The 16,129-nt window shown below is 37.3% G+C and overlaps 1 protein-coding gene across 1 annotated transcript in view; it reads right to left on the minus strand.

Moving 5' to 3' along the window:
• The window catches only part of PCLO (piccolo presynaptic cytomatrix protein), a 373,983-nt gene that overhangs the window by 118,159 nt on the left and 239,695 nt on the right, over positions 1 to 16,129 (minus strand). Inside the window, exon 10 of the mRNA XM_009883002.1 lies at positions 3,224 to 3,349. Within this exon, the coding sequence (XP_009881304.1) occupies positions 3,224 to 3,349 (126 nt within the window). The remainder of the gene's footprint in view (positions 1 to 3,223; positions 3,350 to 16,129) is intronic.

Consider the following 16,129-nt stretch of genomic DNA (forward strand, 5'->3'; position numbering starts at 1 on the left):
GCATTCAACAAATTTGTAACAGTTGGTAACACACATCAATATTTTATTTCTTCTCTTTATTCTAGGTCCTTCTGTTTCTGAAAAATGCTGGCAGTATAAAACACTATTCACCCAGTAGATATACCAGGTGGAATATAACTGAACTGTTTCTGTCAACACGAGAGGGAGCACAGACACATCTATCAAATTGACACAGTCCCTGCACTTGATGAGCTCAGTGGAATGAGTCTTCCACCTCCAGTTTTTGTAAAGCCAATGAGTGATGAATCAGAGATATTTCTGACATCTGAAAGCAATTCAAGGTGAGAGAACCAAAATGACTGGTATTTGCTAGTCAGAACTATAAATAAACTTTTCAGTGCTAAGACTCCTCCAAATGTATTTAAATAGGCTAAATTTTTATGGATTGCTACTCCCTAAGGAAAGGAATGCTATCTGTATTTTAAAATGTGTCATTTTTTCATAGATGCAGTCATGCAGACATCAGGTAGAACTTTGCCTTGCTTCATAACCACAGTAAACCTACCCTCATTCCTTATGCTATTGATAGGAATTTCAGACCTCACTCGGTGTTTTCTGTTTTTAGAATTGGAGGAATTAATTAAGTTGACGGGATTTTTTGCAGTGAATCATGTTCTTAGAAAGGCTAATGAGTCAAGATATTAGCTTGTAATGACATTAGTATATGTTTAGTTGATGACTAGGTGTATACTCTAATTTGAAGTCACCTAACATTTCAGCAGAAAAAGTGACTCATGATTACTATACAAATTATTAAGATGTAATTGTCATTTACAGATAACGACATATATTTTTTTCTGTATGTGATGTGAGAGGCAGCAAATAACTTCAAAAAGAAATGAGGACTAGCCTCTATTTTCAGACACAACAATATCAGCAATATTGGTAGCATTAGTAGTTTGGCTGGATTTACACAGATCAATATGATTGAAGACCTCAATGGATTTTAGCACTTTTGAAGAGTTGAGATTAAATTTGCACCAGCTATATTTCCACTAAAACAAAGAAACAAAACTAACAGTGAAGCGGACAAATATTCTTTGTTGATCTATGATAGCCATCTAAAACAACATAAAAAGTAAACTAGATATAAAGGCAAGATATCAATGGTAAATGACAGTAAGGGGAAGTATTTGTCTTGTATGCTATAGTAATGGTACCTTCTTCAGAAGGCATTTTTTCTCTCTGACAGAACATTTAACACATCAATAGTAAAACATATTCTGGGACATTTTGTGGGCAACTTCTACAGATTAAGCATAGTGATTTTAATGGAGTTGATTTATGACAACATACCCAAGTCTAGGAAGCTTTTAAAAAGGTCAGCTCAGAAACATGATTGATCATATGATGGGAGAATGAAACAAAAGAATATTTTTACTGTCCTGTTCATCTTTCTATAAAATATGAATAAACTTTCAAAATACATGATATGAACAGACAGAAAAGCAAACTGCCATGTCTGAACTTGTCCTGTGGCTATTGTAAATCCAAGATGTTCTTGATCACTGCTAAAATATACCTATATGGTGAGTGAAGAACTTCTTTAAACCTCAATTCCCAGAAAGGTTGCTGACAAGAGAAACCAAAAGACTGGAGATAATTACACGCAGTAACTGCTCATCCTCTTTCTTGAAATGTCTAGTCTCAAGCAAATAACCACATTCTTCTTTTTACCTGTTTGGTACTGAAACAATGTGTGCAGTGTGCATGATCTAGCACAGCTATGAAAGACCTACTCTTTTGTATGGATGGAGCCAAAACAAATACTCACTTCAAAACACAAAAAAATAAGGTTGATTCTTTCATCATTTGTGTGTAATAAATACCATTATTCTGTCATTTGATGAGTGAGGTACTACCCATTAAATATAAAGGGCAGAATCAACTCTATAGGGAAAAAAAGAAGATATTTTTGTTGATACATTATTTCTTCACTTCAACTTTAAATTGACATTGACATCAGTGTATGTGCACCTTTTAAATATTGGCAAAGAAACCACCAGGGACGTAAAAAGCAGCAGGGTGAATGCAGGTGACCCTGTTTTGTCACACTCGCAACATATGTAAACTTTTCTTTGTGAATACATTCTTTAATCAATTTACTCAGCTTTTCTATCTACAAAGTACTTTTAAGTATGTCTTTTGTTGCATGTTTGCTCTTCAGAAAATTTATGTGAATTAAATTCTGCCTGGGAGAACTACTCTTCCTGCTTATCTTCTTTCTTTTTTATATGTTTTTTTTTTTTCTGGATATCTAATTTTATTAGAGAAATAAAAATAATTAGTTGAATGAGTTAGAAACAAACATATTATATTTTTGTCCATGGATAAACTGACATTTCAGGTGCATACAGATACTCATATGAAAAAAGGAAATATAAAATAGTTATATAGAGAAGGGATCATTCATGCAATTATGAAGAGAAATAAATTGTTCTTAGACAGAATTATCACATTTGTAATAATCCTAGAAAACATAATGATTAAAGTAGCTTTAATTGCCTAAAGGAAAGCATGTAGTCTAATGCAGTCTTCTTAAAGTCAATTAAATGAGGAAGACACTCCCAGTTCTTGAAATAGAGGTCTATGGTAGATGAAATCAATTGACATTCTGCAGATGCTTCTTTGTCTCTGTTAACTGTTGAGGCAGGTTGGATGACTATCTTAAACTGGAAAACTAAAGTTAGGTCAGAAAAATTCAGTCAAGTCTGACTTTAGGGAACTTAAAAAAAAAAGATAGTGTGTATAACTGAGAGAGAACTGGATCTGTGATCCATTTTATCTGTGCATTTAAGAAATGCAAGTAATCACCAACATTAGGTACTTAGATGATCAAGCCAGGTTAAAGATTTTTAAAACCGCATGTCTGTGATATATGTTCATGAATACGTCCATGGTATACACTTAGACTCCAGCTATATTGTCTTATGCCCAGACAGCATGTTGGCATATATTACTGAAAGTATGCCATAATACTGCTCATCATAGCAATTCTCTCTGGCTATGGAAGTCATAAAATGACCTCCTATCAGTCCTTTTCTGCTTTTAGACTCATGGAGGTTTAGAGGGGCTCTCAGATGCCCCTCACTCCTTGCACAAGATTACACCTGTTGCACAAGAGACGATGTATATTATGAATAATTCTACCAAACTCCCAATGCTCCCATGGTTCTATTTTCTGATAATCCATTTATCTTACCTTCTATCAGCTTCCCTGTCTGCTCTGCGTTGCCCCCTGGCAAGATCTTGGCAATGTAAGCTCCAATTTCCCCACTGCTTCCTGGAATTTCCTTCCCACCTACAACTCGGATTCCCAGTCCGTTGCCTGTGATCAAAAGAAAAAGACAACTTTACACAGAGAGAAAGCAATGAATAATTCACTGGAAAGAAAGAAAAAGAAGAACTCATCAGAGGTTACTGAAGGATGTCACCAATAACTTCTGGCTATGGTTGGAAGATTAAGGTTAACTGCAGTCCCATCCACCACTTTCTCAAAGACTTAACTTTGGGTAAAAGCATTTCAGCACAGGTAAAGATTTTCTTGAGTAAATACTGTATGGCTGACATAACATAAGTAACTGATTCATTAAAAATTACATTGAAGCCAATGTTACCTTCTGACAGCCTTACTGTACTGCAAAGGAACTATTTGCATAGCAAACCTATTTCAAGTAAACCATAATTTGCAGTATTAATTAAATTGCATTAAATTGCTAGAAATCCATGTGAGATGTGGATTCAAAGGATAGCTTTATCATATGCCTAGAACTGCCAGTTAGCTGAAAAATTATAGTAGCTGAGCTTTTAGTATCACATAAATATGGAAACAGACAGACATCATTGAGCTTCAGCAGCAAAACACGTAGATTTACATGAACCTATATTTGGCAGACACCATTATTCTTCTTAAATATTTGCTTTTAATTGATGTCTTTTACATCAAAGGATGTACAAATTATCAGAATGGAAAAAGCCCGTGCAAAGCATCATCAAATCTAACATATTTTCTCCCTTTTTTTAAAGATTACAAAGGTGAAAATAGTTTGATCAGTCCGATTATTTTACCTGGAGAGAAGCAGATCACTAATCTCCCTTACGTATAGAACAATGAGAGTGAAAACAAAAGCTTAAAAAATAGTCTTGTAAAGCTAATTTATGTATTGTTAATTTTTCATGTTATCTTGCCTTTTTAAAACAAATAATTCACATACAAGAAAAACAAATTTCTTCTTTGAAGAAAAATTTCATATGAAATGATTTACAATTTCATCTGGGAATGTAAAGGCTGATTTTCCCACCTTTGTTGCAATGATTAAATAATTAATTTTCAATTTCTTAATTTAGTAAGCCAAACCTGCTGAGTGGTTACACTAATCAGCTATAGGAAGCTCACCACACAATCTCTTTGCAAAGTTTTATCTTTTTAGATTAAGGTTTTTCCTCATAATGCTATTAGTGTTTGATAAGTCAGCCCTGAGTTTGTTTTAGAAGCAAGATAACCACATTGAGTTTCTGGCCAAAGAAGTTTCCACTAGTTTTTCTACCCTGGTTTATCTAAATCTATATCCTTTGTGCCTCCACTTTCCTCATCATTGTGTATTAGACATTTTCCAAGCAAGCATTTGCTTTTCTTTTGGAAGGTGCCTTGTGTTCAGATACACGCACGGGTCCTGCACAGCAGAATATAAAGGGAAGGAAGTACACTCATGACTTCAGGGGTTTGGTAAGAATCACTTACCATGGAAACGGCTCATTCCACCACTGCAAGCCTTGACCAAAATGGTGTATCCCTCCAATATACTGATAAAACAGGTGGGTGAGAGCAACCAAGGGAAAATAATACTGAAGAATTAAGGAAATATATGCAGATTGTTCTTACAGCTACAGCATAGTAATTAGTGTACAAGGGTATATTTAATGCACTGAGATGAAAGCAGCTCTGCAGAGAGGGACCTGGGAGTCCTGGAAGATGACAAGCCATCCATGAGCCCGCAGCTGCTGAGGGAATGGAGAACCTCTGTTATGAGGAAAGACTGAGATACCTGGGTCTGTTCAGCCTGGAGAAGAGAAGCCTGAGAGAGGATCTCATCAATGCTTATAAATATCTCAAGGGTGGCTGGCAAGAGGATGTGGCCAGACTCTTTTCAGTGGTGCCCAGAGACAGGACAAGGGGCAACGGGCACAAACTGGAACACAGGAAATTCCCTCTCAACATGAAGAAAAACTTCTTTACTTTGAGGGTCCTGGAGCACTGGAACAGGCTCACCATAGAGGTTGTGGAGTCTCCTTCTCTGGAGATATTCAAAACCCACATGGGTGCATTCCTGTCCAACTTGCTCTGTGTGAACCTGCTTTGGCAGGGGTGGTTGACTAGATGATCTGTGAAGGTCCCTTCCAACCCCCACCACTCTGTGATTTTGTGACTGCTACATAAATCAAGCAGTATGTGTTGCTGGAACATGCAAGAAGTTCAACCACACAACCAGTGGCGGGGGCTGGTGGCACTTCAGATGATGGGTACAGATCAGTCTTGGGGAGATGGTACACTTCCATTAGATCTACATTTTGTGACCTAATGCTAAACAATTTGGGTGGAGATTCAGTTACAGGATGACCACTGGTAATGCACTATCAGTATACAGAACTTATAGGGAACAATTTCAGTGTGGGCTGATGGCCAAGGATGAATTTCAGGGTAAACAACTTGGGAATAAGCCATGATACGGCTAAGGGCTAGTGTATGATAAATGGTATGATAGACTTTGAGATTTTACAAAGGATGATCAACATTCTTTGCAGACGAGATCTTTTAATGTTTATCCACCACAGTGTGTAACAGGGGAAATTGATTTTGGTATGGTGCTACTGGGAGTACAGGTAGGAGTTTTGTATGCATATGTTGGAACATAATTCACCTCTACATCATATCCAAGTTTGAGATAAAGTCCAGATCTGTCATAAAACCCCATTTTAGAATCTGCATTTTTTATTTTAACTATGTGGTGATTTTTAGTCTTGATATTTTCAGAACAGATAAAATATTTAGGGAATATGCAAACTCAAACCTATGACAACATGAATAATAACACTGTAAGTTAAACTGTACAAAGATTTGATATGGCAAGAATGTCCTCTCAAGTTTACCATTTTTTTGATCCAGTGCAACTTTGCCAGTTCAAAAACCCACTATGAATGCTGTGCAGGTATGTCTAAGCATCTTCAGTAGGAGCTGTGAATACTCAGATGATAGCATGAAATTTGCTAGTCAGTTCCTTGACATTTTTGCTAAAAATTTTACTCAATTTACCCTCTCGCTATACACTTGTCTTCCTTTTGTAATTGGAAGACCTGAGCAACATCTTTAAGAAAGTCAGCTTCTTGTAAGACTTTACACCTGGGAATGTAAAGTAATGCAAATCTAATGTAAAAGAATGTAAATCTTTTTAATCCTCTTTTTGAATTTGACAAGTGAACAGTTGTCTCTGCCTTTTAACAGCAAATTTAGAATTGGAAAAGTACAAATATTTCAGCTTGAGGGGAATCCTCTAAAATAAAAATGAAGAGGGACCCATATAATCAACATAAAACACCACCACCTAAACACCCAGGCTAATTACAGGCACAGGGAATATAATTAAATTTCTGCTACAAGATATACCCATCATGGTAGTTAATATTCCTTTAATTATAAACTTGGTATGGATGATAATTGATTAACTAAACATATTGCTGTTTGGCTCGTTTCTAACATAAATGATTTGATACACAGAAAGGATGCTGTGTTTTAAACAATAGCTACATCAGCATTCTGGGACTGTGCTACGGGAAATTCTAAGATTATTTTTGTTGAGGAAAGTAATTTTTCAGTATAATTGGAACAAACTGCATAGTTATTTTAAATAAATTACCTTATTTTGGTGCAAAATTGAAATTTAGCACTAGTAAAGTTTATCTTTCCTGACTTGATAGGGACTCATTCAAAGGATGGCTCTAAATGTCCTTTAAAAAAGCTGAAAAATACAGTCTTTAAAAAGACAAGTACTTTACTGCATAAAGCAAATATATACCCCTCTAAAAGCATTTAAATATTAGTCCATCCTTAGGACTTAGAAATTCATGTGGGTTGCTCTGTGCAATTATCAGAGGACTTCTGATCATACACTATTGAAAGACCCATTAATATGTTACAGATCTGAGGCTCACAACTGGGAACTATTGTGTTCAGCAAATCCAATAAACAACTATTCTTAGTATACAACACACACAAACAAGCACAAAGTAACTTGTTCTTAACCCACACAGTCAACATATGAACTTTTCAACATATCAATAGGACTGGATGCTTTTTATCACATATGGGAGTAACTGCAGTGTCAGAGTTTTCTAGTGATAAGCTATACTACTGTCTTCACCTCTGATAGCTGAATTGTAACAGAATGGCAGAAAGGTGGTTTGTCGTATAAATGGGTGTACAAGACACTGGATTTCAGAGGCAATTCTATGGATACCTATGCTAGACAACTTTGAAAATCATGGCTGATGTAGTGGTTCTGATTTTGCAAATCTAAGGTGTTTTGTCCATATTACAGAATCACAGAATCTTCAGAGTTGGAAGGGACCTCTAGAGATCATCTAGTCCAACTCCCCTGCTGAAGCAGGATTGCCCAGAGCACATTACTCAGGACTGCATCCAGGCGGGTCTTGAAAATCTCCAGAGAAGGGGACTCCACACCCTCCCTGGGCAGCCTGTGCCACTGCTCTGTCACCCGAACTGCAAAGAAGTTTTTCTGTGTATTTGAATGGAACTTCCTATGTTCCAACTTGTGCTCACTGCCCCTCATCCTGTCACTGGGAACCACTGAAAAGAGTCTGGCCCCATCCTCTTGCCAGCCCACCCTTTAGATACTTGTATGCCATAATAAGGTCTTCCCCTCAGCCTTCTCTTCTCCAGGCTAAAGAGTCCCAGCTCTCTCAGCCTTTCCTCATACGGGAGATGCTCCAGTCCCTCAATCATCTTAGTTGCCCTTCGCTGGACTCGCTCCAGCAGTTCCCTGTCCCTCTTGAACTGGGGAGCCCAAAACCGGACACAGTACTCCAGTTGTGGCCTCACCAGTGCCAAGTAGAGGGGGAGAATGACCTCCTTCGACCTACTGGTCACACTCTTCCCTATGGAGCCCACTGTTGCTAATGAAATAAATTATTGTCCATGCTGATATATAAAGATTTTTATTCCCAGAGACTTCGAAAAGACTTGTGATTTTATACTTGCAGGTGTTAGAGCCAAATGTATAACTGTCATTATGTACTAGGAAGGAGCATGCTTCCTAAGGGACAACCACAGTGGGGTGGGTGGGTGTATGTGTGTGTGGATGTGTGGGTGTTTGCACACATTCTTGTTGCTGGACAAATCAGGGGGTATTTCAGTTAATTTGATCTGTTTGCACTAAATTAAAAAAAAATGTATTTCATTATTATTATGTTGGAAAAATGTTACTAGAAGAAATATTTTAACTTAAATTACAAAGCATTCAATTCCTGGCTGTCAGAATGAATGAGTTACTTTTTGCCCAATGAGCTTTAAGTACTCTGTTCTGGCTGACAAAGAAATATTGCTTGGATTTTGCTGTATTTTCTCATGTGAAGATGGGATTTCAAATCTTTTTATAATGTATCTACTGAATATATTGCATTTACTACTTTTTTCCATGACATTACCCAATTTGTCACCTTGAATACAGATAGCTTAAAAATATCATCAATCATATGCTTTCTCAGATCTTTTTCCCTTGTTTTTTGATGTTTTTTTAAATCTTTGAGTCTTAATTTCCATCTCTCAGACTTTTTTTTTACATAACCAGACATTCATCTTTCAATTCTAGATTTTCAGATTAATGAACTACTGTTTTCTTCCTTAGAAGACTCAGGACCAGGTAACCACCAGAAAGCAAATCACCGTGCTTTGAATGAGAACCTTTCTGAACTCTGAGTATTGATTTCTATGGAAAATACCTTCAGGAAAACATCTCTTCAAAGGGAATTTTACACATTTAAGATCCAATCCTTTTTAGGATGCTTCAAAGCTAGAAGACTGCTAATTAATTGCAACTGTTTTTACTGATCTCCCAAGGCTGTGATCCTACTTTCCTATCTAATCTTAACTAAAGCCTTAAGATGCAGCATGCCAAGCAAAAAAAGCCCCCCAAAACCCCCATAACCCAAACCCCCAAAAGCCTAATGCTAAACTTTAACAAGGTAGATCATGCAACTAAATTGGTTTTATACTTTGATAAGAAAACAAATATGGATACTAAATCACAGAGCCACTGATTTATATAGCTGAAAATACAAACTTAGAAGCTTTAATGAAGATTTCATGTGTCTAATAAATTAAGTTACTTTTGAGAGAAATCCATATTAGAGAAAAAATATTAATAGAATTGAATGGTCAATAGCTTTTTTGCTTTTTGGCAATTAACCTACTTTGTGACTTTCAAAAGAACATTTCACTTGTCATTTCATCTCCTTCCAGACATCAGACTGTTTCAGTGATACATATTCATTGTATTCATATTCAGTGATGCATATTCATTATATATACACACATGCATATATTAAAACAAATGTACACTTGAGCAGTGACCAACAACTTGACACTAATAAATTCTGCCACTGGTGACCTGGTAACCATCACTGCAGGAGTATTTTAATAATTCATCCTTCTCTTTTCCTTAATTCCACCATTAGGTACTTTGTGTCCAATTAGACTTATTTATTCTGAACTTGTGTAGCTCCATGTATCTCAGACCACCATGAAACCCTTGTATATTTTGTTGTGTCCCAGTAGCAACACAGCAGAAAAGCTAGAAACAAGACTCAGTTGATATACAGTAATTTTTTTTGCTGAAGTAGGTTGACCATAACCTGAGCTCTGCAATTACAATTTGGTCATTTTTCTCCATTATGGAGATAATAAAGATCAGATTATTGCTAATCTGTTGCTGTTGCTCTGGTCACAGGGAAGTTAATGAAATCTTATCATCTTTTTACTACTTAGCTGAGCAGCTCCACTACAGCCATTACAGTATAAACTGCCTACATTTCCTGGAACTATTTCAGCATCTAAGCAATGATTAGGCTTGCCCTTCCAAACCAATGTCAATAACCCCTTACATAAGTTACTGGTTAAAAAAAAAAAAAAAAAAAAAAGAAACAAAGAGCTGAGAAAAACTGAGTAATTCAAAGCACAGCAGGCTTTTGCTGCTGGTGGTGGCCCTGCCTTTACACGAAGGTGCAAATTAAGTTTCCAGGGATGTTTTCTCTTATAATAGTAAATAGAATTCCAGCACCATATGCAGGGACTGATCTTGTTTAATTATTAGGTAAGTCCCGTACAGTAGTAACAACTTCAACACGGGCATGAGAATGCAGGCACATGACCCAGAAGCTCTGTGCAAACATCGTTCATGTGCTAACTCAAACAAATATTTCCTCTGGGCTAATTTTTCAAAGTATGAAACCATTTGTCTGTCTAATTAGATGAGCAAAGAAAGTAAAGAAGCAATTAGAATGTACAACAGATTTTCAGTAATCACACATGAGTTTCTGCGAATTGGCATAAGAAACTAAGTATGAGCGTCAGCAGCAATCTGACTCTTGTCACAGTTAGAAATGAAGCTATATGAATCTTTAATAGACTTTTAGGTGACTGAACTTTTAAGAAAGCTATTAAAAAAATGCTACTGATTTGGATTTCTAAGAACATAAGAACATACCCTTCAAGATGGTAGTTGAAAACGACTAGTTCTATAAAACAATGTCTGTTTAACCACCTTTGGATACTATGTGCTTTGAAGTTGAAACTATACAGAAGTAAAATGAGAAAAATTGAAATGGGCTTAAACTGCAAAATGCAGATGAGGGCTACAACGCACGTCTCTGAGTAGTTTGAAATGGAAGATACGTTTAAACCTCAAAATAAAGATTAGGTGTTGTGTTTCAGATCCATGAAGCAATGCACAGACATACCACTGAGGGAGGAAAAAAACTCAAATCCAAATATGGTTTTTATCACTTTCTAACAATACTTTCAAAAACAAAATTCAAAACCAGCAGGCAAGGAGGCACAAGAGTGACCTTCTTTGGGCAAGGTCCAATGGTAGCAATTAGAAATTGCATGAGGTTAAACAATGAAAATGAGACATTAAGCAGGAAAGATTTTGCAATGTGCCAAAAATACCATGCTATAGCAATGAGAACATATCTATCAAATCAAACAATATGAAGTCTTCCAACTCTATTTGGCTGTGAACAGAGACAGAACATACCTTCCTCCTGTGTTCATTCACTAGACATTATCTCCCCATTCCTCCTCCAGCCTTATCTAGACCAGACATATGCTACAGTGCCGGTAGGCCCTTATCTGCCGGAACAATTTTACACCATTTTCCATTGTCTGTATGAAACAGAATTGTCAGCCACAGAAAAAAAAAGATGACGACTTCTCTTTGGAGAGTTCAGACTTAAAAGCCTCATGAAGAAATGCAAACTATTTACTTAGATATCACAGTTGTGATACAGCAATCTATAAAGTCTGGAGGACAGTCAGAAAGGAAACATGACAAAGCAAACAAAACCAAGTTAGATCAGGCACTTGGAAAGCAACAGGGAAAGTAATGTGTATAATAAAATCCAGGCTAAATTTTTATTTGCATTATTATTCCTATGCAATTCTCTGGAATACATAACACGATGATTCATATCAGAGCTCGGTTGTCTAGATAGGTACAACATTTTCAAGATTGTGCTCAGGAGAATTGTTTTGGTGCTTTCTAACGAAATTAGCTTAAATGAAGATGTTTCCTAGAAACATGATTAAGCCTACACAGTTGTTGCCCTTCTTGGCCATCGGCAATTAAAGCATAAAAAATACATGAAGCCAAATCCTGAGTTGATGAACTTCAGATATATTCTGGTTGTTTTAATAGCACAGAATTGATTTATATCAGCTGCAAATCTGCTTCATGCTGATTTGCACACTGGTTATCATCCTGAAGGATCATAAAGTGTTTTACGAATTAGCATCTTGGAACACTTATCATATCTACTTGAAAACAAGATACAGGTCTCTTCTTTTTGGATGATCTGTCACATCAGAATCTATGGTGTCATCTAGGGTAGACTGTAGCTTCAAATCCGTAAAAAACCTGTAGGCACTGAGATTCATATGTGTTTACTGATGGACACCAATGGCTCAATAGATGCCAATGACTGACAGCTGAACTTCATCATCAGCTTTAGTATTTAAGAAACAGCAACAGAATCAATATAAATATAATAGGAGAGAATATTATACAATACGTAAGATATATAGGTGTATATGCTAGCTATAAAATAATGCATAAACCAAAGCCTTTAGAAAAAGAGTAGCTCCCCATTAAATGCAAAGAAGCAACCACTGCTTCGCAAAGTGGCTGAACTACAGGCTATTGGAAGCTGTGAGAACATTGCACTGCATTTACCCTGGCCTTAGATTGTTACATACTTTCTGTCAGAGCCACGTTGAAAGGCTGAACAAATCTTCTTTTTGACCTAGTAAGACTGTTCTTATGTTTAATAAATTTGGGAAATTTTTGCTGTCTTCAATAAACAGTGATGATTATTACATCTGCTAAACATTTTGTCCAACATACAGTCATGCTAAGAAGGAAGCAAGAAACACATTCCACTCCCTCATTTTGCGTTAATTCTCCAGTAATCATGGTGCTGATATTTGGGGAACACAAAGGCTGTACCTATCATAAATTCTTTTTATGAAGCTGGTAAACTGGACGACAGTTTAAGAGGAAACAGAAACATCACTCTATCCTATCACCTACCGGACAGCAGTTCATGCTATCTGCGCGGCGTGCTGATGATATTCTAAGATAAGATATGCCAATGGTGACACTGTTTTCTTAAATATATACATAAATGCAGACATAGTGACCTTATTCACTGTAAACTTATACTCTGGAGCACTTTGAGACTTTTTAGCAAAGGCTGGAAAGACCATTCAGTCTTGGCCTTGTCAGGACAGCACTAGTCAAAACATGAACTGCACCCTTCTCCATCTGTTCTGAATTTTCTCTCCCTTCCTTGTTACAGTGTTCTTGCCCACACAGCTTTATTTAGTGAACAGGCCTGTATCTAACTGCAGACACTCTCTTTCCCATTCTAAAATGGAAGGATTTTTAAGCAAGCCACAAAATACCTTGGCTTTACTCATCTTAATAGTTACAGCTAAGTGTAGTGGGGAAAAAGATTTTCTTTACATCTAGTACTAATCTCTCCTGTTTTAACTGATGCCCATTGCCTCTCATCCTCCTGCCATGTATCACTGTGAAGAGCCTGGTTCCCTCTTGTTGATAAGCTCCTGACCGGTATAGGATGGCTGTTATTAGGTCCTCTCAGAAACTGTCTCCTCTTTGGGCTGAACAAGCCCTATCCCTCAGCTTCTGCTCTCAGAGCAGGTGCTCCAGCCCCCCAGCCACCTCAGTGTCCCTCTGCTGTACTCACTGCCACTTGTCAACACCTTTCTTGTGTTGGGATTGTGGGGGGGCAACACGGAACACAGTATCTGACACACTCTGACATGCACTGAGTAGAAGGGGACAGTCACTCCCCTTGATCTACTGTAGTAACACAGCACAGGGTGCTGTTGGCCACCTTTGCTGTCAAGGCCCATGACGTGCAGATGGCTGTCTACAGAGACTTCCCCCAAGGGCCTCTTCTGCAGAACTGCAGTCGATCCCCAGCTTGTATCATTGCACAGGGCTCTTTCCAGGTACAGGTTTTGTATTTTCCTTGTTCAACCTCACAAGGTTTCTGTCAGCGCATTCCTCCAGCCTGTCTTGGTCCCTCTGAATGGCAGCCCTTCCCTCACATGTATTCCCCCAATTCGATGTCATCTGCAAATGTTACGAGAGTGTACTCCATCACCTCCTCCATGTCACTGATAAAGATAACAAATGGTCACATGACAGGGTCTTCTGTGGTACTCTACTTGTTACCTGCTTCCAGGAAAAACATGGCCCATTAAACACCGCCCTCAAAACCCAAACACCTAACCAGTTTTTCACTCATTTAGTTGCCTAAACATCAAGGCTTTACATCCCAATTCCAGGCTGAAAGTTAATGTAAGAAAAGACCTGAAGTCTAGAGTCTCTCTCAGCTTACTGCAATACTGTAATTGCAGTCCATTTTCACAAAACTTTAAAGATTCTTCCGAGGCTGAATCTACTGTAAAAGGCAAGCTTTAATCTGTTCAGCCAATATGTCAGCCAATCGTTCATGGCTTCACTGTAAAAAAATCAATCCTTGTGATATTTTTAATGCTACAGTAGTTGCTTTTAGCTCAAGCTTTTTATTAATGTTCTCCTCAATGGAGGGGGGGAAGGTGAATAGATTTTATTGATGTTTCCCACATAGTATGAGGCAGCCCTGTCATCAGAGGAAAAGGATTTACATAAAGGATGCTTTGCTGGCATATCACAACTTAGTTACTATGTTATGAATGTGGCATACCAGTGATGACTTAGCAACTATTATTAGCAAATAATAGTTCAGTCCTAGATGAACACAATGACCTTTGTTAGCAGTTATCTTAGCATTTTGCACCAAAACCTCAAACTGTTCAGTTTTATTTAGCTATTTTGGAAGAGGATCTCCAGCATTTGAAGCTATCTATACTTTGTTAAGAAAATACAAAGAAAAGGCTTGAGGATTTAGCATGTAAGTTCTCTTTGCTACAACTTCGTGCGCTGATCTTGTGTTACAGACTTTGTATAATGTGTAATTACAGGTTCATGCAAACTGTAGACAGGTGTTCATTTACTTATGTAATTAATCAACTTTTTTTTTCAATAAACTTATTAGAGCAGAGCAAATCTGCTTGACATTTGTGTAAAGGTGTGTTGGCAATGGTTAAATAGAAGCTACTGCACTTTATCACTTCCTTTGGGGCAGGAGACACCATGGGCAGTGTACACACCATGGGGAACATTGACAGCTCTTGGTCAACATTTTGAGGAATCTGTAGGAACGATGATACTACCTATGCTTAACAGTCACCCAGTAAAGCCTCCGCACACTGGATAATTCCTCTTGAAGGAAAACTAAAGGAATATCTCACCCAAATGTCTCTCTTGCATAAAGGAATCACCTGACACAGTGTTGAATGGATATCTGTCATGAATGGGGAAGAATTTGCGGAACTATAAATTGTAAAATACCATTCTTCCAAAGCAAGTAATGCCTGCAACCATTTAAGCCTTTGTAAAAACCTCTGAACTTTCCTTCTTTTCTCAAAGAGACAGTATCTGTTTCTGCTGTATAATTCATTAAAAACATTATAATATGCATACAAATGACACAAAATAAGTGAAGGAATTGTAGTTCCTCTGTTGTTAAACTTTAAATTAACTTTTGACTCATTGCTTGGAAAAGATCCTAAGCTGGCAACAGCAGAGACGGAAGCTTATGACAGAAGCTTACGGCTTATTCTCAGAAGAGGTATCACAGAGCAGCTGTTCAGACCATCCCTGGAAGGATTGTGTGGCCATTTGACAGCTCATTTCTTACAACCATTCAGTCTGTGGATACAGGCTAGCTTCGTGTTTAGAGACAGGGAACGGTCCAACTGGGACACATGTTGAGACCCTCAGTTCATTGCATGTGCTCTTTACCTGATGACATCAGTCACTATGGAACGAGGTCAGTAACTATCCAATCACTTCTCATCTAAGCTGGGTTTAAACTCATGTCTTTAATCAATCGAGTGCCTTACTTCTGCTGTACCCAGCTTAGGATGGTAATAAAATAGTAATAAAAAAAAAAAAAAGAAGGAAGCTACATAGAAAAATAACTTCTCCACATTTTAAAGTGGGGGAGTTGACAAAATGATTTTTAGTTGTTTTTCTTTTTTTAAAGAAGAGGCATAAATCTCATAAGACTTGGTATATCACATTTATCACTTATTTGTGATATACTCATTTGATGTCTCACACAAAACGAGTATTTATTATAATAACTCAATCACCGCAAAAGAAAAAGAGCATATGAATTAAGT

Source organism: Charadrius vociferus, unplaced genomic scaffold, assembly GCF_000708025.1.
Source record: "Charadrius vociferus isolate BGI_N301 unplaced genomic scaffold, ASM70802v2 scaffold32, whole genome shotgun sequence".
Lineage (NCBI taxonomy): Eukaryota > Metazoa > Chordata > Aves > Charadriiformes > Charadriidae > Charadrius > Charadrius vociferus.